General features: G+C 40.7%; 1 protein-coding gene across 3 annotated transcripts in view; it reads left to right on the top strand.

The window, feature by feature from the left end:
• The window catches only part of LOC124719123 (calcium-binding mitochondrial carrier protein Aralar1), a 615,804-nt gene that overhangs the window by 486,523 nt on the left and 103,457 nt on the right, over positions 1-25,824 (top strand). For all 3 annotated transcript variants that reach the window (XM_047244818.1, XM_047244817.1, XM_047244816.1), the window contains exons 2-4: positions 19,293-19,349; positions 21,983-22,125; positions 24,874-24,989. In XM_047244818.1, the coding sequence (XP_047100774.1) occupies positions 19,293-19,349; positions 21,983-22,125; positions 24,874-24,989 (316 nt within the window). The remainder of the gene's footprint in view (positions 1-19,292; positions 19,350-21,982; positions 22,126-24,873; positions 24,990-25,824) is intronic.

Below are 25,824 nucleotides of genomic sequence, written 5' to 3'. Positions count from 1 at the left end.
AGATGCTTCCGCCACGGTGGGCGGAGATAAACTGCGCCTACCGCCGGGCGTGGCTGCAGCTACCACCACCACCACCACCACCCCCACCCCTCCCCCCACGCGGCGCCCCGTCGGCCGTCCGCGCCGGGGTACGACTCGGGACCCCGCGGACATAAATTCCACGGACACAGTGCAGACAGATCATTCGATCAGCACCACCTGATGATAGCGGAACGGTTATTCGCCGAAATATCGTGGAACTTCGACGATCGGATTCGGCTGGACACCCGAGAACCTTGGATACTTCACAGTTCTCTTGTGAAACTTGCAGCACTAGCACTTGCCCGCGAAAGGCAAATGTCCGGAGTTCGAGTCTCAGTCCGGCACACAGTTTTAATCTGCCAGGAAGTTTCAGTGGTCCTAATATTTTGACTCATCAAGTGTAAAGCTGAGATATATATTGACCTCAGCTACTGCAGATAATATTTCTATTAAATTGATAAGAAACACCAGAGTCTTTTACTAAAGGTTTGTAGCTGTCACGAAACATAATTAGGAAATAAACCTTTATAACTCGACAATTACGTAAACAATTTTTCCAACAAAAAAATGTAACATCTACAATAGCTCCAACAGCACCAAAGAAGTGTAACGCGTCCTCTTATATTATTATGTTTCGCTATTGTTGTTGTTAGAAAAATCTGTATTCAGTCGGTCGTCGAAATTTTGAAACAAAAGTTCTTGTGGATGTCGCGTAATAAATATTTCGCGTGAAGCGCTATTGCGACACAGGCAAAGATCAATTGTGGAAACTAAGCCATTGAATATTACAAATAATGTTATTAAAGAATACAGCCGACTGACTACATCAAATAAGAGGGCACGTACATTCGTTCGCGAATGAGTGGCCAAAAAAAAGAGGGGGGGCATTAATATTGCGTGGGAAATATAGTTACGCTTGTACACACTCAAATGTATGCGAACATGTGAACGGGAAGAGACACGTACATTTTGAGTGTAATCATCCCCCGTGGTCTGGATAAAAAGAATTACAGTTAAATGCATTTATTCATCTTAGAACGTAAATGCGTGGACTTCGAAATTAAATTAAAAGAACGACTGCAGGTTCTGAATGTCGCGGCAAAAATATATTGAAATTGACGGTAGCGGCCACGAAAAGAAAAATATGAGCACATTCACGTACTTCTATTGTTGAGCAGCGTCGCAGTGAAGATCGTCGCCTCCATCTAAATTCTCTGCATAAAATTAAAATAATAGTAATAATTTTCCAGAATTTCAGGAGCTCGGACCCATGGTATCACAAAAGACGAAATCGCTCTGCTTCAAAATCACTTTCATTATTTGACCCAATGTTGTCAGTAAGTAAAGGCACAACATTTCTTAACAGTAGGACAGGATAACAGCGAAAAGTAACTTATTCTAAAACTAATAAACGAAGAGCGTAAAGCTTCTTTTGTTTAGCAAATGCTTTACGCATTAATCTCTGGTAGTTGAACTAGTGTCTGTACGTTCATAAAAAAATTTATATAATTCCTTTACAGAAGGAAACTTATGAAATAGTGTGACAGCAGGTGAAACATCGATGTCATGTGGATGTCAAGACCACGTGATGCAACCTGAAGATGGCAATCACGTCGAAATAGGCCTGTTGTAATAAAATAATCGTACACAGCAGCGTCATCTGTCTCACAACATTATTATATTATGTCCTCTCAGAACCACACGAAAATATGCTCAGAATAGAAATTGCTCAACACAGAGACAGTGGTTATGAGTCGTCCGCGTGCAACGCAGCGTGTCTTAACACGAGAGGCATTTGAATGATAGCCTATTCAAGGTCTGAGTGAGGAGCTTTGGTGAGGCGAAAAAAAGAAAATCGACATAACAGGACCAAATCCACACGTATTTCAATGTCGTGACTTTATTCCTACACTGGAGAACCAAAGAAACTGGCACACCTGCCTAACACCGTGTAGAACCCCCGCGAGCACGCTGAAGTGCCGCAACACTACGTGGAATGGACTGATGTCTGAAGTAGTGCTGGAGGAAACTGACACTGAGCCCTGCAAGGCTGTCCGTAAATCTGTAAGAGTACGAGGTAGTGGAGATCCCTTATGAACAGCACCTTGCAAGGCATTCCAGATATGCTCAATAATGTGCATCTTCATGCTTTCGCGGCGCAAAGACTGTTCCATAAAATTTCGGGCGTGCAGCCGCATAAATTCAGCTTCTTCTTCTAGTATTTCGGCAGATTACCGTCCAGTCATCTTCAGAGTGAGTCGAGCTGACTAACGCTCCAGCACTTGTTCCGTCCTTTTAAACTCGAGGACCGGACCACTGCGTATGCGGCCAAAGATACACAAGGCGCCAGAGACATGGATAGGCGGCAGAGAGGTGTAACATATGCATGGAAATTAAATCTATGGCTGCGCTGTCGATCCACACGGCGATATCGATGTGTCACGGAGAGCTGCTCCGTCGCGACGTCTTTGTGATTTAATAACAGAAATTGCCGGATTCCAAGATTTGTCCAAGCTGAAGCCGCTATCTCTATTAATTAAATTCGTCGCCAACCGAATTTCAATTGCTTCCTTCACTACTGAATCCCAGAAAGATGAAGCCGAGGCCTTTCGACAAAAATAGGACGGATAAGCCTGGGGTTTATAAGATCCACTGTGAGTGCGGCCGTTAATACCTAGGACAAACGACACGTACAGTCCAAGAGAGATGCACAGAGCACCGCAGGTACACCCGTCTCTTACAACCAGATAAATGTGTGGTGGCAGAGCACCGTATTGACAGAACCGCACTTCGAAAACTCCAAAGAAGATTACACCCATACCGATCTAATAATGAACTCTTACAAGTACAGAAATAAACAGCTCTTTACTTCATTCAGAGATTGTAAAAAAGCACGCGATAGTATCTATCGCTCTTCGCTTCTTAAAATCCTCAGGTCATACGGTCATCATCACTAATTAATAAAATACCTACATTACCTGAAATATAAAGTTCATGGAAGAAATTTTAAAACTTTTCACAATAGCAACTGCTTCTGTACAAGGCGATGGATTGCCCCCACTACTTTTCAATGTAGCCCTCGAGCAGATCGCGAAGATTTGGCAAAAAGCAAATCCACCGAAAATCAAAATTGGAGCAAAACTCTCAATAACAACAAACTGTATGGAGTTTGCGCATGATTTAGCTGTCGTAGCGCTTGACATGGAAGAAGATCGTACTCAGGTTACCAGCCTCAAAAAAAGGTCTCCTTGAAAATAGGATTACAAGTGTCCTTCGAGGAAACTCAGATAATGCCCGGGGAACCTATGTGCATATATAAACAGTCAAGAAGTTAAAGTAGTGCGACAGTTTGAACGTCTTGGAGAAATCGTCAAGCGTAGCTTATGTGAGAAAGAAACTCGGGTGAACAGAACCAACAACATGAAGAAAAGCTCAGTTTATAACCTGAGCAATGTAAAGTAAGAAATGCTTGTGGACAGACGCTAAGATCCAACACTCAGCGCATCCCCGATCCAAATTAAGTATGAAAAAAGTAATCAGATCCGCAAAATTGGAAGAAGAACCATCAGCGCTTACATAAATAAAAACTACCGGTTCGCAGGAGACGGGAGAGTTCTCCCCAATAAAACAATCGATTCACGTCTTGAAAATGCGAGGAAACAGCGTTTTACGTACCATAACTTCTGATAAGAAATTTTCGAAAGAAGGCCGTAGTACAGCGCGTCCGAGAAATTCAGCAACATCTTAAAGCAGTTAAAGTTATTCCTCTTCTGAAGAAGCACAAGTTTTCAGCAGAAATGACACATGGGAGGGCTTTAGAGATTTCGGACGAATTGAGAAAATTACGATCGGAAAGAGTGAGACTTATAGGACGGACCACAAGAACCGTACAGTACAACCTTCATAGAAAAACTGTACGTGGAACGACTCAAGTGGTCCAGTGTGGCCAATAAATTATTACAAATCTTCATGAAGATTAGAAGTTCAGTCAGCTTGAAGCAACGAGCTGCAATCCTGAGTTTTCCAAAGCGGACAGTGAGCGGCGACAGGCAGCGACTAACAATTAGTACGTCCGTGGAGTACGGCCGCTTAATGAGGCCACAAGTCAACGTCACACGGAGGCTCTGTGACGCCGACGTCACGTGATTCGCGCTCACGTAAGGCTTTTGAGTTGTGCACACGTAACAGCATCCCAAGCCTGCGTGCTGCGTCGGTTAGTCAACGACATTACGAACGGCCTATACTGTGTGGAGCCAAACGCTACTGTTCGCGGTTAACATTGTATTCTTGAGACCCATCAGCACTAAGCGTTTTCTAGAAAACAAAGACATGAATGCCTACCGGTAGTATACCATACTCATCTTGTCAAAAGTTAAATGAGATTCACCGATGGGGGAAGAAATACCCCCGCAGCACTAGTTGGCATGTGTATTAGTAAGCGGATAAAACAGTGAAGCGCCCTAATTGCAGGTAGCCTAACTAGCGGCTTTCAGACGCTACAGAAATTTTGATTACAATGAAATGAATACCCCTAGCTGCATACAGGCGTTGATATAGGTCAACGGGGACAGTTGAAAATGTGTGCCCTGACCAGCACTCGAACCCGGGATCTCCTGCGTACATGGGAGATGCTCTATCCATCTTTCTTTCTCTCTTTTTCTTCTTCTTCTTCTTCTTCTCCTCATTTTGTTCTGTATTGTTCGTTGAATTTGTTCTTGGCGGGCGTCTGATGACACCCGTTCACGTTGTTCGGTGATCCGTTCACTCAGTCTTTTAATTACAGACGGTAGCTAAACCCTCTGACCGGACACGCTGAGCTACCGTGCCGGCGTCCATCTGAACCACCGAGGACACAGAGGATAGTGCAACTGCAGGGACTTATTTCTGGGACGCCTCCCGTGAAATCCACATTCCCGACTTACGGTCCCGCACTACATTCATAGTACCGCTGCTCATTACACACATTATTCGCGGCTTTTTGCAGATTCCCGGAAGAGTTCGGGCACTGTTTGTGCATTCTCACATTAGAAGATGGTAAAATGGCCGGTGTGCCTTGTGTATATATACAGGGTTATTACAAATGATTGAAGTGATTTCACAGCTCTACAATAACTTTATTATTTGAGATATTTTCACAATGCTTTGCACACACATACAAAAACTCAAAGTTTTTTTAGGCATTCACAAATGTTCGATATGTGCCCCTTTAGTGATTCGGCAGACATCAAGCCGATAATCAAGTTCCTCCCACACTCGGCGCAGCATGTCCCCATCAATGAGTTCGAAAGCATTGTTGATGCGAGCTCGCAGTTCTGGCACGTTTCTTGGTAGAGGAGGTTTAAACACTGAATCTTTCACATCACTATGCGTGAAACTTGCCCGCACGCGTTCAACCGTTTCTTCGCTCACTGCAGGCCGACCCGTTGATTTCCCCTTACAGAGGCATCCAGATGCTTTAAACTGCGCATACCATCGCCGAATGGAGTTAGCAGTTGTTGGATCTTTGTTGAACTTCGTCCTGAAGTGTCGTTGCACTGTTATGACTGACTGATGTGAGTGCATTTCAAGCACGACATACGCTTTCTCGGCTCCTGTCGCCATTTTGTCTCCCTGCGCTCTCGAGCGCTCTGGCGGCAGAAACCTGAAGTGCGGCTTCAGCCGAACAAAACTTTATGAGTTTTTCTACGTATCTGTAGTGTGTCGTGACCATATGTCAATGAATGGAGCTACAGTGAATTTATGAAATCGCTTCAATCATTTGTAATAGCCCTGTATATATTTTTTTTCGGGTGACACATTTTTGCTACACTAGGTCGCTGCTCGTCTCCACAAACGCCGTAATCGAGGTGAACGGTGGCTCTAAACCTACAGCGCGCCGCGGACGCAGGCTGGCGGGAGCAGTATCCCAGCTGTACGGCTCTCTGGCGCCATTACCGCGCTCCCAAATCAGCGGCGAATTACATGACCTGTGCGTAGACATGTAATGCCACACACCGTCACAAAACTACCAACAAACTGTAACGTGCGGATGACGTGCGAGCTGTAGCTCGCATTTTAAGTTTTTAAAAAAGCAGTAATATGACAAAATAGATTTGATTTCTACCTGGTGACTCCGGTGTCTTGTCGACGTCTTTTAGATACTCTTCCGTAACGTCTTGACGTTTCAGATTTGTTTTTTCTTTCTGTATTTGTTTCTGTACTGGACCTCGAAACGGTTTTGTACCATCGTTGTTCCAGCATTCTATGGTTCTATACTGGGCGCTTATGACCTTAGATATTTTGTGCCCTAACCCCCCCCCCCCCCCCCCCCAAAAAAAAAAAAACTGCCGGGTCCTTGACACGCGGAATCAGTCGTGTATTTCTTTCCAAAGACAGACAAACAAGCTGTTAAGTAGGTGGTCGTAATGTTTTGGCTCATCGGTGCACTAGGCTCTAAAATGCATACCGTAAGCGAAAGAGCACTTGTGCAGTAGAAGAGATGTTTCATAGTACACAAGTGCTCATAGCTCTTAAGGTACGCACTTTAGAACCTGTATATACACGGAACCTTTTTTGTCAATACTACCACCTCTCAAAATACGGAAACCAAACAGCTTGCAGTAGGAGAGATTTGTTTCACAATATCGAAGATAATAGTACCTGTAATCTCCTTCCTTCTTCCATCTATTGTCCACATTAAACAATGCCCAATCCAAGTAATATGGCTACCCACGCCATTACACTTCCACCTCCAAGCTCAACCGTTCAACTGTTGAAATCAAGCAATCAGGATTGTATGCTTCTTTTACCGTTCTCCAGATGTAAACGCGCCCAGATGTTGGAAAGAACGAAAATTTTGACTCGTCGGACCGTATGACATGTTTCCACTGATCAGCCGTCCAGGATTTCTGCTCCTTTGCGTCGCTTGTCGTCACTAATGGTTTCGGTATAGCAGCTCGTCCACGAATATTCGCTTTATGGAGTTCTCGGCGGACGGTGTCGATAGATACTGCGTCTCGAAGATGGCTACTGAGCTCTGTAGTCACTTTAGACGCCGTAGTTTTGTTTTGTCTTGACACAATTCGTGTTAGCGTACGACGTTCTCTGTCATTTAGTTTTGATTTGCGTCCATTATTAAGTTTACATGACAATGTCTTCCATGCTTTGTGTAGGCTGTCATGACTGTTGAAATAGTTGCTCCTGAAACATTCAATAAGTTGGCTGTCTTGGTTACTGATGCTCCAGTTAATCGGGCCTCCACAATCTGCCCTCTTTGGATGTCTGTTAAGTCTTTCATTGCGCGTCTATCTGGGCCTCTGAATGCAAATATGGAGTGTACACTACTCGTACTGAACGCGCACAGTCCAACGCGACACGCGCCATACTAAAGTTGTTGACCGTCCCCTGTTTGTTATCCTTCACTATTTAGGACAGTCTGCCTACGCTGGAGGAACTTTCCGATTCCGTGGGAGCCATGCTCGGAGGGCATTTTCATCCGGGAAGGAAGTTCTGTGAAGGTTGCTCGACAAAGAACGGAGAAGGAGAAAATCTGAGGACGCAAGATTAAATGAGTGCGGAATGACTTCCCAACCCAACTCCTGTGCAGCGATTTTTGCCAGTCTAGCAGAACACAGGCGGGCGTCATCGTCGAGTACCATCTCTTCACGCGGTCTTCCTGGTCCTTGTTCTCGGATAGCGTCTGCAAGACATCTCAGTTGTTGACAATAAATGTCAGCATTTCGTAGCGCACCACATCGTCGCTGTTCCACCAGATGCATAACACAACTTTTGTGGATGCGCGCAGATCTTTGTGCGGGGTGTTGTTGCTTTGTTTGAGCTCAACCATTTCCTTCCTTTCCTTATGTTAGAGTAAAGGCACCATTTCTTGTAACCAGGAACTATAAAGGATATGAATGGTCTGTGTTGTTCACGAGCCGACTGATGACGAGGAAGCAGAGATGCACATATGGCCACCTGCTAATTTTTGTGATTTTGGCTTAAAGCATACGGTGCTAATCTAGGCGTTTTTTGAACCTGCCCCATTGCATGCAAACGGCGCACGATGGTGGAATGATCACAGTTACCACATTTGTCAGTTCTCGCGTACAGTGGTATGGAACATTGTGGATTAACGTGTTTAAACGATCTTCATCAAACCCCGAAGGTCTTTCTAGCATGAAGGGCAACTTATGCTAAAACGATCCTTAATTTTATCCATTGTTTCTCAGTGTTTCGTCCGCGACTGTTTTACTTTCGTAAAATGAAGAACAAACCGCCTTCAGTCACAAGTTGCGTTTATTTACTGCACTATGCATTTCGAGCCCTGGAGGCTCATCTTCAGGTGCTTTTTAGTGATTTACTTCAGGTTTTTTAGTTGTTTTCCTGTTGATATTACATTTTTGTGTTACAACGTGGTATATTGTAGATAAAAGTTTGACAGCGTTAATAATACGAAACTAACTTACGGTTTAACATTGTATGATGTCTGCTTCTGTTGTGCATTTGGTACACACAATACACATCTTTAATCCCAGTATGTACTGCAAAATTAAAGATGTGTATTGTGTATACCAACTGCACAACAGAAGCAGACATCATACAATGTTAAACTGTAAGTTAGTTTCATATTATTAACGCTGTTAAACTTATATTTACAATATACCATGTTGTAACACAAAAATGTAATATCAAGACAATGTTTGTTGTTGTTGTTGTGGTCTTCAGTCCTGAGACTGGTTTGATGCAGCCCTCCATGCAACTCTATCCTGTGCAAGCCTTTTCATCTCCCAGTACCTACTGCAACCCACATCCTTCTGAATCTGCTTAGTGTATTCATCTCTTGGTCTCCCTCTACGATTTTTACCCTCCACGCTGCCCTCCAATACTAAATTGGTGATCCCTTGATGCCTCAGAACATGTCCTACCAACCGATCCCTTCTTCTGGTCAAGTTGTGCCACAAACTTCTTTTCTCCCCAATCCTATTCAATACTTCCTCATTAGTTATGTGATCTACCCATCTAATCTTCAGCATTCTTCTGTAGCACCACATTTCGAAAGCTTCTATTCTCTTCTTGTCCAAACTATTTATCGTCCATGTTTCACTTCCATACATGGCTACACTCCATACAAATACTTTCAGAAATGACTTGCTGACACTTAAATCTATACTCGATGTTAACAAATTTCTCTTCTTCAGAAACGCTTTCCTTGCCATTGCCAGCCTACATTTTATATCTTCTCTACTTCGACCATTATCAGTTATTTTGCTCCCCAAATAGCAAAACTCCTTTACTACTTTAAGTGCCTCATTTCCTAATCTAATTCCCTCAGCATCACCCGAGTTAATTAGACTACATTCCATTATCATTGTTTTGCTTTTGTTGATGTTCATCTTATATCCTCCTTTCAAGACACTGTCCATTCCATTCAACTGCTCTTCCAAGTCCTTTGCTGTCTCTGACAGAATTACAATGTCATCGGCGAACCTCAAAGTTTTTATTTCTTCTCCATGAATTTTAATACCTACCCCGAATTTTTCTTTTGTTTCCTTTACTGCTTGCTCAATATACAGATTGAACAACGTCGGGGAGAGGCTACAACCCTGTCTTACTCCCTTCCCAACCACTGCTTCCCTTTCATGTCCCTCGACTCTTATAACTGCCATCTGGTTTCTGTACAAATTGTAAATAGCCTTTCGCTCCCTGTATTTTACCCCTGCCACCTTTAGAATTTGAAAGAGAATATTCCAGTCAACATTGTCAAACGCTTTCTCTAAGTCTACAAATACTAGAAACGTAGGTTTGCCTTTCCTTAATCTTTCTTCTAAGATAAGTCGTAAGGTCAGTATTGCCTCACGTGTTCCAGTGTTTCTACGGAATCCAAACTGATCTTCCCCGAGGTTGGCTTCTACTAGTTTTTCCATTCGTCTGTAAAGAATTCGTGTTAGTATTTTGCAGCTGTGACTTATTAAACTGATAGTTCGGTAATTTTCACATCTGTCAACACCTGCTTTCTTTGGGATTGGAATTATTATATTCTTCTTGAAGTCTGAGGGTATTTCGCCTCTTTCATACATCTTGCTCACCAGATGGTAGAGTTTTGTCAGCACTGGCTCAACCACGGCCGTCAGTAGTTCCAATGGAATATTGTCTACTCCGGGGGCCTTGTTTCGACTCAGGTCTTTCAGTGCTCTGTCAAACTCTTCACGCAGTATCATATCTCCCATTTCATCTTCATCTACATCCTCTTCCATTTCCATAATATTGTCCTCAAGTACATCGCCCTTGTATAGACCCTCTATATACTCCTTCCACCTTTCTGCTTTCCCTTCTTTCCTTAGAACTGGGTTTCCATCTGAGCTCTTGATATTCGTACAAGTCGTTCTCTTATCTCCAAAGGTCTCTTTAATTTTCCTGTAGGCGGTATCTATCTTACCCCTAGTGAGATAGGCCTCTACATCCTTACATTTGTCCTCTAGCCATCCCTGCTTAGCCATTTTGCACTTCCTGTCGATCTCATTTTTGAGACGTTTGTATTCCTTTTTGCCTGTTTCACTTACTGCATTTTTATATTTTCTCCTTTCATCAATTAAATTCAATATTTCTTCTGTTACCCAAGGATTTCTACTAACCCTCGTCTTTTTACCTACTTGATCCTCTGCTGCCTTCACTACTTCATCCCTCAAAGCTACCCATTCTTCTTCTACTGTATTTATTTCCCCCATTCCTGTCAATTGCTCCCTTATGCTCTCCCTGAATCTCTGTACAACCTCTGGTTCTTTCAGTTTATCCAGGTCCCATCTCCTTAAATTCCCACCTTTTTGCAGTTTCTTCAGTTTTAATCTACAGGTCATAACCAATAGATTGTGGTCAGAGTCCACATCTGCCCCTGGAAATGTCTTACAATTTAAAACCTGGTTCCTAAATCTCTGTCTTACCATTATATAATCTATCTGATACCTTTTAGTATCTCCAGGGTTCTTCCATGTATACAACCTTCTTTCATGATTCTTAAACCAAGTGTTAGTTATGATTATGTTGTGCTCTGTGCAAAATTCGACCAGGCGGCTTCCTCTTTCATTTCTGTCCCCCAATCCATATTCACCTACTATGTTTCCTTCTCTCCCTTTTCCTACACTCGAATTCCAGTCACCCATGACTATTAAATTTTCGTCTCCCTTCACAATCTGAATAATTTCTTTTATTTCATCATACATTTCTTCAATTTCTTCGTCATCTGCAGAGCTAGTTGGCATATAAACTTGTACTACTGTAGTAGGCGTGGGCTTCGTATCTATCTTGGCCACAATAATGCGTTCACTATGCTGTTTGTAGTAGCTTACCCGCATTCCTATTTTCCTATTCATTATTAAACCTACTCCTGCATTACCCCTATTTGATTTTGTGTTTATAACCCTGTAGTCACCTGACCAGAAGTCTTGTTCCTCCTGCCACCGAACTTCACTAATTCCCACTATATCTAACTTCAACCTATCCATTTCCCTTTTTAAATTTTCTAACCTACCTGCCCGATTAAGGGATCTGACATTCCACGCTCCGATCCGTAGAACGCCAGTTTTGTTTCTCCTGATAACGACATCCTCTTGAGTAGTCCCCGCCCGGAGATCCGAATGGGGGACTATTTTACCTCCGGAATATTTTACCCAAGAGGACGCCATCATCATGTAATCATACAGTAAAGCTGCATGCCCTCGGGAAAAATTACGGCTGTAGTTTCCCCTTGCTTTCAGCCGTTCGCAGTACCAGCACAGCAAGGCCGTTTTGGTTATTGTTACAAGGCCAGATCAGTCAATCATCCAGACTGTTGCCCTTGCAACTACTGAAAAGGCTGCTGCCCCTCTTCAGGAACCACACGTTTGTCTGGCCTCTCAGCAGATACCCCTCCGTTGTGGTTGCACCTACGGTACGGCTATCTGTATCGCTGAGGCACGCAGGCCTCCCCACCAACGGCAAGGTCCATGGTTCATGGTTCAAGACAAACACCTAAAAAACCTGAAGTAAATCACTAAAAAGCACCTGAAGATGAGCCTCCAGGGCTCGAAATGCAAAGTGCAGTAAATAAACGCAACTTGTGACTGAAGGCGGTTTGTTCTTCATTTTATAAAACGATCCTGTTTAAATGTTTCTGGATGCCTACGTTGCTGTCACCCCTCTATTGGACTCAAACAGAAGAGTGCGTCGAGAATGTTCTGATTTGTCTATTTTCTAGCATCCACAGGTCCAATCACTATCTTTAAGTGACAAAACGACAGTATGCAAAACTCAAATAGTAACAAGCAACTTGAAGAAAAAGAAAATGACAATCGATAAATAAACCCATAGCAATCGGAATACCAACATGCCAAACAAAAACGCTGGAACTTCCGCACCAACCCAGTAACTCAGATATCGTCTCAACCCATGAAATTACATTTTGTTTCTTCCTCTACTTCTGGGTCCTTCACCTCTTTATGTCAGGCAGTATGTTTCATACGTATTCAGGATGAAAAGTATTTAAACCGACAAACTCTGGGAGGTTGTAGGGGACATCAAAACAAATATTTTTCTCTAATGTCATTTTTTCCTACGAGTAGTACTTAAACCGGTAGAGGAAGATTTCCCTGGCGGCAAATTAATTAAACCAACAAACACTTTTCCATTTTTTTATGACCAAGAGACAACACATTGACACAACCCAGTCACGTTCTGTCTGACACGGGCAAAAATTCCAGGAGTATCCTGAATTGTTCCTGCTACTGCTGCTACTATCCGGGCAACCATATCTTCTGATGCAACAGGAGTTGCGTAAACGAGGTTGCGCATCTCTCCCCACACAAAAAAGTCCAGAGGGGACATACCTGGGGATCGAGCAGGCCATGGTACAGGACCACCTCTGCCAGTCCACGTTTCTGGGAACCGTCGGTCCAGGAATCGACACACACGACGACTGAAATGTGCCGGCGCCCCGTCACGCTGGAACCACATGCGTTGTCTTGTAGGGAGCGAGACGTCTTCCAGCAATTCAGGCAATGCTCTGGCGAGAAAATTGTGATAGTGCCTTCCATTTAATGGCCTAGGTAACAGATACGGCCCAATTAAACAGTCCCCAACAACACCGACCCACACATTAACGAAGAACCGCACTTGATGAGCGCTAGTAACTGTGGCATGTGTGTTATCTATCCTCACTCCAAACGTGCGAATTGTGCATGTTGAAGATTCCATACGCCCGAACGTTGCTTTATCGATAAAAAACACAGAGGATGGAAATGTAGGATGCATTTCACACTGTTCCAGGTACCACTGCGAAAACTGTGCTCTGGGTGGATAATCAACTGGTTCCAGGTTGTGGACACGCTGTAAGTGAAATGGACGTAACAATTGCTCTCGAAGGACTGTTCTTGCATTCGTCTCCATGTTACGTGCAATTGCACGAGTGCTAATTGAAGGATCCCGCTCCACATGCTGCAAGACAGCTTCCTCAAAATGCAGCGTTCTTACCCTGCGATGGCATCCCTGTCCAAGTAATCTGCTAAATGACTCGGTCTCACGCAGACGGTACACGGCAGCGAAGGTCGTATGATGCGGGATACGGCGATTAGGATATTGTTGTTGATAAACCCGCTGTGCAGCTTGTCCGATGTGGTGCGCTACGTAGTACTCACCAACCATACCAGTGTACTCATCCCAGGTGTATCACTCCATTAATAAACACAGACAATACTCTACTACACTAGTGGACAGCAGTTGTCTACAACTGGAGATCGTAATACGGCCTCCACCGCCTTAAATAATCCTCATAGGAAAAAATGACAGTAGGGAAAAACATTTGTTTTGATGTCCCCTACAACCTCCCAGAGTTTGTCGGTTTAAATACTTTTCACCCTGTATTTTGTAATACCAACACACCTAACGAAAGGATCGTTTTGTGAAACGAGCTGTAATAAGTCGCAAAAGCAGCTAAATAAGGAAGATAAAGTTTTTTGTTTATTTATTTTGACTTTTGGCCTGACCACCAAACAGCCAATAGATACATTTCGATAGGTATTGGTGCACAGAATGTTGGCTGCGGTGTGGGGATAAGAGATTTAATAGCCTGACTGATATATCAGATGCTGTTAGCGTGTATTTATGTATGCCCATTTTGCTGGGATCTCTGTGACGTCACAGTGTGTGTGTGTGTGTGTGTGTGTGTGTGTGTCACATCTCTTTCCCTTCTGTGCGAAAGCGAGAAGGTTGATAGACACGCCGCTATGCGGCGCTGTAGCTGTGCCGCATTCAGAGCCTTCTAAACATACGCCGTCTGCATTAGGTTGTCAGATTTCCTGTCGCATTTCTCCTTTCTACATTAAAATAACAATCAGGTTTTTACATCTTTAGGAAACCGGATGTAATATTTCCCCTCCATGAATGTGATTAAATGCAGTAACTTACCATACGTTTATATCGCTCGTATTGCTTGCACATTTCCCTTCTTTTTTTTTCCTGTCCTTTTGTTTGTAGTCCCTTCAATCTCTGTCATAGCATGTGCGATACGGTATTCGATTGGAAAATTTACTTGTTTAGTGGAAGTAGTATTCTGCAAATGTCGTCTGTGTATGCCGTTACCTCTTTAAACAAATGCTGGGCTGGTACCCAATTTTCTCTTCATATGCAATATAATTGAGGAAAATTATACAATTCATCTGCCTTCCACGTTTAAAGCGTCTACAAACTGTCTGTGTTCACTACTGTCAGATAATAATTTGCACTAGTTTATCTACTATTATATATTTTATATGAGAGTTTTACCGCCTTGTCTGAAATTTCTCTAAAGCCTACTAAAGGACGGTTCACGAAAGTAGCTTAAGCAGTATTACTAATATGTCCCGCATCCAGTAACTTTGCTTTCTATGAGCGGAAGTCATTCGCACTCATCTTCCAAGACAACTGTGGAATGAATGCAGTAATAATCTCTAGCATAGTATAGAAGGTCTATAGTACAGTAATTCATTTGTCTAACAATCACTGTACAGTCATACAGGCTTTGTCAGTTTAAAGCAAGGGAAAACATAGAAGTAAATCTATATTACGTTTAACGGGAAGATGGCTTAATTACTGCTAAGTGCTGATAAGACGAAGTTACATATGGAAAAAGAAGCAGCTGTCCAGTCACCCGTAATTACCTTCGGTTGCTGTTGCCAGGCGGGGCGTGATCTTATTGATTTGCTGCTTCGCTATACACGTCCCATATTTAGGAGGGTCATGATTGCTTTCCAGCAACTGCGATCAACAGAAATGAACTGTCAATTAAATAGCCCAGTTGTAAAAGCGGCTAAGTCAGTTTTAAAAGATTTTTGGGAAAAGCCATAAAACGTAGCCTTGTTCTCACAGCAATATTACAACGGTGGTTAATGTCTCAAAAAAAGGAAAAAAAGACAACGACCAAATCATAAATGTCTCTATAACCCTACATTAACCCCTTATTAGTATTTTTATGTAAAAATTTGTACTTCGCCCGTTTTTGCAACCGAGGGGCCAGTTTGCCGCTTCTGCAACCACATCGGCGGCCATGATGGAATGCAGTCGGTTACAAAACCGGCCCAAAAATTAATTCCGGTGTTTATCTGGCTATATCTGTAAGAATGGTAGACTACAGTAGCATACTAAAATAATGCGAAAGGAAAAAAATTAAACGAACAAAGTGCTGAAATACTGTTTTATTTTAAATATTTGAAAAGATTGAAACGATTACATAAAAAACTAAACATGAACTACTACTAACTGCAAGGTACAATATTAATATTACGCCGGCCGGTGTGGCCGTGCGGTTAAAGGCGCTTCAGTCTGGAACCGCGTGACCGCTACGTCGCAGGTTCGAATCGTGCCTCGGGCATGGATGTGTGTGATGTCCTTAGGTTAGTTAGGTTTAATTCGTTCTAAGTTCTAGGCGACTGATGACCTCAGAAGTTAAGTCGCGTAGTGCTCAGAGCCATTTTGAACCATTAATATTACACTGATTTAATCACTGAACTCAGTTTTAACACCTGTCATGAAAGTGAGAAATCTTTGGAAACAAATCTTGGGAAAATGAAATATTGCAAAGAAACGATCGCAAGGTAAAATGAAATATACAGCGTTTAAGGTATGTTCGGGGAATCGTCGTCATTTAAGAGCTGAAAAGCCGTTTTGACATTCGTCTGTTTCCACGATCTTCTGCTGCTCAAAAACATCACTGCAGAATTTTAATTTTTCGTCCTCGGGCCATGTCTCTCCCCAGTGTAGTTCTAAGAGCCGCTTGATGTCCACAATTTTAGCTTTTTTCAGTGCGACGCCTTCTGGAATCTCCTCACAGAACAGTTTCTTTCGTGATACGTTTGCCTCTTTTAAGAGTAGGTTTCGGCTCTCCACTTTCAAAATTGAAGAATGCTTCTCCTTGCACAAGACATAATTTTTTGTTTGCTGTCTTCGTGATGATAATTCTCTTCGACTTTTTAAACTGGAAGTGCCCGAATTCAGGAGCTTTGATGTCGTTAGTGGCGATCTTCTTCCAGTCTCTCACTTTGTAGTCGTCCGACCCCAAATGCACCACTGTGGCGAATTTTTCCATTATGCCGACGTATACTGCAGAGGTCTTTGATTGCGCTCAATTTTGAAAATTTTTTCTCCATGTTTGCAAGAGCTCTATAAGGGGTATAAAAGAATGACCAACGATCGGGAACCACACTTCAACGCTCTGTACGTGTACTGGAGCTGCGTACAGGAACCATTACATCAACATCCCAATCGTTGTATTCTCGTTTTGCCCATCGCATCCATCCGAAAAGAGGCGTAGTTTGGTGACAACATGCAAATGTATGTTAAACAGTTGATGATTAAGAGGTGAAGCAATCTGATTCGACCCCTCCGCAAATTCGTTCTCGAGCCAAACATACGAGGTCACTTTTGTCTTTTGTCCGACTGCTCGTAGAGGAACCTCGGCAAACCGTGAAATTATATAAGTACATCTGTCTGGAATAATAAGCCCCCTGATCTGGGACTTTTAGAAGGACTAAATTTTTCTGGCAGTCATAACTTAAAATTAGTTTACCTTCGATGTCTTCCTTCAGTCTTTCGTAAAAAGCATCGCTCCGACCATTGTGAGCTGTAAGCTGATGTTCCAAATTTTTCTTTCCCATTGGCCGATTTTCCAAGGAAATCACGCTTTGTAGGGACGCTCATGTAGAACATGTGTCATTATAAGGTGCTTTAAAGCCAATATTAAAATTATTGCAGAATATTGTCCGGTAGTAGTATACTCAACTTCCAAATCACGATGTTTGTACAGAACATTTGCCACATTATTTTTACATTTAATTCACTGGGAAAATATTAGCGATATAGCATTTCTCCTCTAGAATAGTGACTTTCCATCGGCTTGAATTGTTCAATGTGTCTGACAACTGCATTTTTCCTATCTTCGTACAACTTCGTTCTTCTGTCACCTCCTCCTCTTTCAGTGGTTGCAGGCGAGGAATTGTTCATTAGCCTATACCATGACAAATTTTATTCGTAAAATTTTTGATGGGAACGTCTAGTGAGTTCTTTACGTTTCAGCTTTCCAGCAGATTGTTTACAGTTTGGCATCTGTGGAAACCGTTTCAGGTTAGTATCTACAGATATATAAAAAATAAAATTGAAAACCAACTGATAGTAGTTCCAGAAGAGGTTAGACAACGTTGCTAGGCCATTTATTCCAACAACATTAAGCCTCTAATGAATATTTGGACATTACAATAAGCAGTGGTCTTCCTAACCTCTTCCTTTTTGTCGACGTTTCGTTTCCATTGCTGAACATTCCGTCTTCTCTTCCTAGAAGTTAAGTTTCTGGTGGCACCTTCCCTCTCAGCTTTATTGTCGTCGGGTTCGTCGAAATACAGTAGTAGAGATTTCCTCTTCATTATCCAAATCAATTTCGAACTGTGCTACAATAAAACTGCCTACAAAGTCGTTTTAAAATACACAGTGGAACAAGTGTGCTGATAGGTCTTTATATCATATAATAATGCCTTCTCGCACTTTCTTTCCTACAGTGTAGCAATGGAAGCAAAAACACACGAGAATCTACCCAGTACTTCCAACCCAAACATTTTAGTCACATGTAGCTAAAATTCGGAACTTTTTAAAAGTGTTACGTGTGACAAGACGATATGTCCGGTTCTGCAACCGTACCCTTTGCCGGCCGCCATTATCCCGTTAAGACTCTGCCTCTTTTGCAATCTAACGCGTAGAAAACATAGCCGCCTTTGCACCCACACGCGATTTTCGCACCTCATTTTAAAATGCTTAGAACTGTTTTTGAAGTCTGATGGATACATTATTGCATAGACCGTGAAAACCTGTACAAGAAAGTGCCTCCAACTCAATTTCCGATTTTTGGTCACATAGCCGCTTTTGCAACTATGCTACACAATTATACCCTATCAAAAATGTGGTAAATCGTGTAATGACGTTAATGTCTGTTTTTCCAGATCTTAGAAATGGGAAGTATAAATGAAGTTTATAGGAAGAACCGTAAACTTCATAAATCGGTTCACAACAACTTTGTTTTAGTCCTTAAGACATACTGATAACGTGAAGCTACTAGTCCTAATAACAATGAGTGAATTGTTACACAAACAGTATCTTTGAGTTGGTCGGTGTATTGTACAGGTGATCGTATTTGTTCGTTCTAAATGCGGTTTTTAAAGCAAGTTCTCACAATCGTTCGGGTAAAGGTACTTCACGTAAGACAGACAAGGTCCGTTCGCAGTTTTTCGGGAGGGTGTATTTGATTTGAAAGAGTATTAAAGTACGTGCCACTTGCGGCGGAGCCCAGTACCAGTACTGTGTGTAATCTTTGCTGCAGTAAATTTAAAAAATTACAGGTGGAACGACGTGTAAAACTGAATGCCAGGTAACACAGACTGGGAAGTATATTTAGAACAGGCAGGTAATATTTGTAGTTTTATGCTAATGTTTTTAGAGTTACCGGTGCCATCTAAATTTGAAGAATAAAATTCACGAATAATCTGATGCACTGTTTGTTCGATAACGGTGTTTCCTTTCTGTTTACTCGAACGCAGATTTTGAGAGTCGGTTGTCCGTGTTTAGGAAAACTGTGAAGTAGAAGCGGCAAGTTAACTAAATTACTTTCTTTGTAACAATCGTCAACAAAAGGCCTTGCGATGCCGCTATTGTTGTTGTTGTCTTCGGTTTGTGCAAGAAGTTCATCAATGTACTGTGTCCATGGATCCGAGAGTTGACTGATAATTTTCTCATTTGTTTTCTTTCAGACTGCTGGATTCCTGAAAAGAGCCAGGACTGAAAAATTATTAGAAATATTCAATAAGGTAAGTTCTCAAAAATTTTCTGGTCTGCTTTCCTATCCTCAGTAGTTCATGTACCAAACATAACTCCTTTTTTTTAAAAAAAAAAAAAAAAAAAAAAAAATCGCGCCTATATACACTTCATTTGAAACACATTGAAAAGTGTGACAGTAAGGAAAATAAAAACCAGCGAGTGGCATGTGATTGAAAAGGAAAAATCTTTTGTAATCCACTATTTCTCGTCACTTTTCATTGGAATATGGTAAGCTGCCCATTACACTTTACATGGCCACAGTATCTCCTTTTGATCCTGGACACTTCCTTAGAAAGCAGATTAAAATACTTTTTAAGAAGCGAAAATTTTCGGAATCTTTTTCAATGCAGGATCTGTACAGTTGTGTATCATAAAGGAAGTGATTTTATAATGTATGTTATTGAAACATCCAGTTTAAAGTACAGGTAAAATCATTTGACCTTTGAAAGTTACAGAAGAGCTGATGGATAAAGAAGAAAAAATTATGAGAGTACTCATTTTTCATTTTGGGGACTGGGATGTTTTAAAAAAAGGTAGCAACTAATGATGCTACAGCACAGCACAGTATGTCAGAAACAACAGATGAATCTGATAACTTTCTGCAAAACTTCTGTGGCTTCCGTTAGAAAATTTCAAAATATTAGACATTGCACTTTTGTATATCCTGCTGCTAGCAGTGGTGAAAGGGAACGTGTACAACTTCCAGATGTGTACTGTCCAAACATTATGAAAAACTTATGTTAGTTTTTTACGTCTTACTCAGTACGGTATGGACATAGAGGAGTGTTCAGATTTGTCAAAATCAGAATGAGCAAGTCAGCTAAAACTGTGAAATGGAATACAACTGCTTCACAATGTTGACAGTCAAATTTCTTCAAGCAGCCATCAAACTGATGGTAGTAGCCTATGTCATGGTCCCTTGTGACAGACACAATAGGTCCTTGTCACCTCATTGTAAATAAATCAACAGTGTCTGCACTTCAGGCACAGGCCTAAGTAATTTTTCTAATGTAATGTTAAGTGTATTTAACTAGTATTAAAATTACATTTTTGTCCGAGTAATGACTTTTTAAAATAAGGCCCTTTGCTCTTATGATGATGACTATATTTAAATACTGTGTGCCCGACCGAGACTCGAACTCGGGACCTTTGCCTTTCGTGGGCAAGTGCTCTACCATCTGAGCTACCGAAGCACTGGCAGAAGTAAAGCTGTGAGGATCGGGCGTGAGTCGTGCTTCGGTAGCTCAGATGGTAGAGCACTTGCCCGCGAAAGGCAAAGGTCCCGAGTTCGAGTCTCGGTCGGGCACACACTTTTAATCTGCCTGGAAGTTTCATATCAGCGCACACTCCGCTGCAGAGTGAAAATCTCATTCTATATTTAAATAGTTTTGGTAAAGAAATTGGTGGAAATAACTCTTTATCATCATCTTCCTCCCAGAGGTAACAGTAAACACTGGTCATTACTGTGAAACAATTTGGAAATTGTCACAATTAGTATATCACTGTGTGGTGGAAATCGTTTGATTTCCAAAAATTCAAGAGTGTTGACGGCTGCCATTTGTTCATTAAATGACATGTATTTTATTATTAGCAAGTGAAGACATTGAATTTGAAAGACCACATTTGCAAGATTCCCCCACATCCTGAAATCTTTTCTCAACTTTGTCCTTGATGCACAAGTTTAATGTAGTGTGCACTCCATTTCCTTACCTTAGGCGACTAAAATGTTCATTTTCCTTCAACTGACGGTTCCAGATGGGTTTGTAGTCATGTTGTTTCCTTTTTCAGGTCAAGAGGAATGTAATATACTTACCTTCAGCTTTGATCAGTGACATAATGTTAATGGCTGTTGTGACATCACCTTTTGGTGCATATTTTGACAGTTTGGTCGCGGAGTTGGTGAAGCCAACAAATGTGAAATAAAAAAAACTGGTTGTGATGACTGGACCGATATGTAGTTCAGCCTGTCTGAAAAACCTCCAGTGATGTTGTTTATGATGTTTGTTGCATGTTTCTTATGTCACTTGTCAAAACTGACAACTGATGTCAAATATTCCTTCCTATCACCTCTTCCTTTCTGTGTACTAGAACTAACCTCTGAGATCGACCTAACGCTGTTAGTTATCAAAATTTTTACATGGACATTTGTGAGAAACAGTGGTAACATGCAAGATAAGAGAAGGAACAACAAGAATGAAAGATCAAAAGGGAATTCAGTCCCCTTTTTTCTTTCTCTTGTTTTGTTAAATTGTGGCTTTCACATGACTAAATAATCAATGCAAGTATGTCAGAGAAGTATTATTCATCACACATTGTGTAATGCCACATAATTCTAATCTGTTTAAAATGATCAAAGGAAGGTGGGCAATGATTGGGATTTGTCCTTGCATTTGGGACTAGTAGCTTTTCTGTAGTGTCAATAAATTGGTGAAGGATAGATATTACTGAAAAGAACAGGGCCAATTCCTTTTCCCATCCCTGTCCAAACTCTACTACTCCGTCTTTAAGGACCTCACCATTGAAAGGATGATAAAACTTAATCTTTCTTCATTTCTTTGTTTCATGTAAGTAATAGTATTGTATTAAATTAGGCCTACCAAAATATTCCATATCTTTTTTACAGTATGCCTCTAAAGAGATCGATGGTGAGAAGTTTATGACAGCAACAGATTTTGTTCAGAAATATCTTGGCCTCTTTACGGATCAGAATTACAATGAAGAATCAGTTAAGCTCTTGGCTGGAATTGTTGACACTAGCAAAGATGGGTAAGTTTGCAGCTTGTACTGGAAGCCAATTTCTGTCAAAATTTACCAGAATATTGTCTGATTCATTACTTGTTCACAAGTTTATGTAAATATTGGAATGCATTTGTAACTGAGGCTCCTTTAGTAGAGTTTTCTAATTATTCCTCTGATATTTATTTGGATTTGGTCAGCACATGAATTGTTGGAATATGGTGCAAGTAAATTTTGTTTACAAAATATACATTATCCAAAGTAAATAGTATTTACATGGTCCATAAAGTAAAAATAGTTTGTGAGATTCCACTATTAGAAAGAAAACTTCTGATGTTCTAATAAATAAGATATGTGTTGGAACCTAATGAAATAAAAATGTACAGCATGTTTATAGTACTTCAGAGCTTTTAGTAAATCTGAGGCTTTGTATTAGAAATATTTGAAATATATTAAATAATTGCATTACACTAATAAGATGTATAGAATTCATGACAAATTCCAAACTGCAAGAGTAAAATAAACTATATTTTTATTCTAACAAAGTACAAATTATTACTCTTGAGAGAAATAAGATTCTTTAACTTGAGTTGCAATAGTTCAGATACATGATGTCCTGAATCAGGACATGTCAATGTAACTGACGTGAAAAAGCTGTCACCTAGTAAATGAGTGTGTGGCTGTTGTATGCATAAGTAAAGCATTGTGTAGGTGATGTTGGATTATGTTGAGGTCCCGTTAGATACTGGTAATACTCATTTTGTAGAGTTAACAGCTCATGACATTGAAATACAGATACATTGTAAATTTGGGCACTTCTGAGAGGAGATTTCTTCATAAGTAACTGGGATAAGCACTTGGAGATGATATCATAATATTGATAGTACACTAAATATGTAATTTATAGTTTGATTAAAATTACTTGATAGTTGACACTTCACGCATTGGAGCTGGTTTCCTCCAATCAGAGTGCACTTCACACCGTTGCCAAACTGCCACAACAGTCGGTCAGTTCACTTCCAATTCCTTGTCCGGTATTCTTTCTTGATATGTCTGGATCACGAACCATGGATCTGGCACTTTTATTTCGTATTTCATCATACATGAGGACCACATCACAAACAAAACATACACATCACAATGTGAATGAAATACACTTGTTTCATACACAGCACTAACTAAACGCTACTGGATACTTTTGCACAAGGCACCATTCAGCGTCACATGTGGTTTTCATAATCACAGGGATTGGGTTAAATTAGAAGAGCTTCGTATGACATTTCATCATTGCAACTGGGTGATTACAGGCAACACAGTGTTGTAATTAATGCAATGGTTAGAATATTAACCTCCCATGTTGAATATAGTAGTTTCGAATCTCTCAAATAAGTGATTTTTTTTTTTTTTTTTTTTTTTTTTTTTTTTTTTTTTTTTTTTTTTTTTTTTTTTTTTACTTCTAAATCTCATCAAAAGAGTTTGATTATCATTTTTATGCAATTAATTAGTTTAAATGCATTTTATTTCTAAATCTTTGCTACATCATTGTCACCATCATATTGGCCTTTTTATTGCTTTTATTTTTCTGCTTATCATTCTTTTTTCGTCTGGAATCTGCGTGTGTCTTCTATCTGCCTGTGCCAATGAGGACTGCTCATCAGTTGGTAAATGGTAGTCTGTATAGCCAATAAGAGGACAGTTTCAAACAAGAAATTGCAGTTTGCTTTTAGCACTGAAATTGGGCTTATTCTGTCTTGAGGTAGCTCGTAGTGGCTAGCTTTAATACCCGTGAACAACGCATTCACGGTTTTAGTTCTGTCGCAGATTGTTGACCACTGGTTTCTTGGATACATTACACATTATGAGGTTGTGGTTAGCTTAGGACCCAAGTTTAAATTCAGAGCTACAGAACGCATCTCCTGTGCAGTTCAGTCATCAGCTGTCAACATAGCATCTCGCATTTCCGACATACCTTGCGGTGGCCATTTCCGACGTTGCTCTGCTTTACACATTAACAGCAGTCGTGAAGTAACTTGTTGTGTTTGTGTGTTACCTGCAATTGAGCGATAGCTGGCAGCCAATATGGCAAGACTGTAGCGGCAAGTGACAGACGTCAGTTATCTGGTAGTTTTATACAGACCATAGGTTATGATGATTATCATCACATGATGTAATTAAATGTACAGTCAAGATTGCTGAACACAGTATTAGAAAAAATACTAAGTACTGACTGCATAAATATAATTTGTCAGTTGAATGCTCAGTATTTTAGAAATTACTACTTGTTTTAATTTTCCTACATTTTAAGATAACGTCCTTCTATCTGTTTTGAGGCACTTGGAATTGTCTGCAGTGAGTGTTTTTAAATATGAATACTTTTTTTGACAATAATCTTCTTAAATTGCAGTGCAGTGTTTTACAAAGAGTATAGTTGTATCATTTGCAAAGATAATAAATTTACACTTTGCTTAAGAAGAGAAAAGAGCACAGTATGGTGGACAGCGTTGGAGAGGGAGTCAGTTACAACATATGAAACTAAAACAGTTGGCCTTAGACAGAAAGACGTTTATGATTGCTCTGAAAGTATTCATGTTCTAAATACAGTACTGTCTGCATTTATAATTGTGACAATAAGCCACATTATCATGAGGAATTTGTAGTTCTTGTAATTTTTTGATGATTTTTCTGTGTATGTAGTTTATGTTATGTATTGCATTTATGATTTGGAGAAGTGTTGCCTATCATTTGAACACAACTGTAAGGTCTTTCTTTGGTCGACAGCCTTATCTCGTTCCCAGAATTCCAAGCATTTGAAGGCTTGCTGTGTGTACCGGATGCACTCTACAAGACAGCTTTCCAGCTCTTTGACACCAATGGAAATGGAATGGTTACTTTTGGTGAGTATTCTTCTTTGTGAATGTTATTCCATCTTCTGCAGTAATGTTGCTATTGCATTTCATAAGCAAGAGTGTTGGAGAAGGAAGAAGCAGAATTGATAAGTAGTTTTTTTAAGACTAAGTATTAATTTTTCTTTTTGGAGTCTGTAAGTGGCCACTGTGAAAACACACACACACACACACACACACACACACACACACACACACACACACTGTTCTTTGTTTTAATTCACGTAAGAAGTAAACTGGTATGCATTGTCAGCAGTACTGAGTTGGGCTGTCTTGGCATTAGTGGGATCCAATGGATAGTTGGTTTTTCAGGCACTTATGTCCCAGAGAGGCAGACCTTCATGGTTCCTCAAATGTTAATATTGTCACACACTCTCAAAAAAAGTACAAATATATTTGCAAGGTGCACCATAGCAGCAACATTTTTTTGTTAGGACTGAATTCTTTGGTCCATACACAAACATCATAAACTGAGATTTGGAAAAAGTTTTGATAACCATGTAGATTATCACCTTAAAATTACCACCACCACCACCACCACATAATGTTCTGTTCATACCAAATAACTCATATAGTGCAACTTAACAAATAATAGATTTAAAAATAGTGTTTTGTATACTGCATTGTTGTTAGAGATACTATCTGCAGTGGAACTAAAAAACTGAAAAGGCCAGATTCATATAAAAAATTCAAGTTAGAATAGAACTAATACGAAACTCAGATTGTAAATCTTGAACTCTTGATTAAAAAAATAAATATCCTTTCAGAGAGGGGAGAAAGAAACAGCTATATGAAACTAGTGTCGTGGTATGAGGGAAAACAGTCA

Source organism: Schistocerca piceifrons, chromosome 10 (genome assembly GCF_021461385.2).
Source record: "Schistocerca piceifrons isolate TAMUIC-IGC-003096 chromosome 10, iqSchPice1.1, whole genome shotgun sequence".
Classification (NCBI taxonomy): Eukaryota; Metazoa; Arthropoda; class Insecta; order Orthoptera; family Acrididae; genus Schistocerca; species Schistocerca piceifrons.
This window is presented reverse-complemented; position numbering and strand designations above follow the sequence as displayed.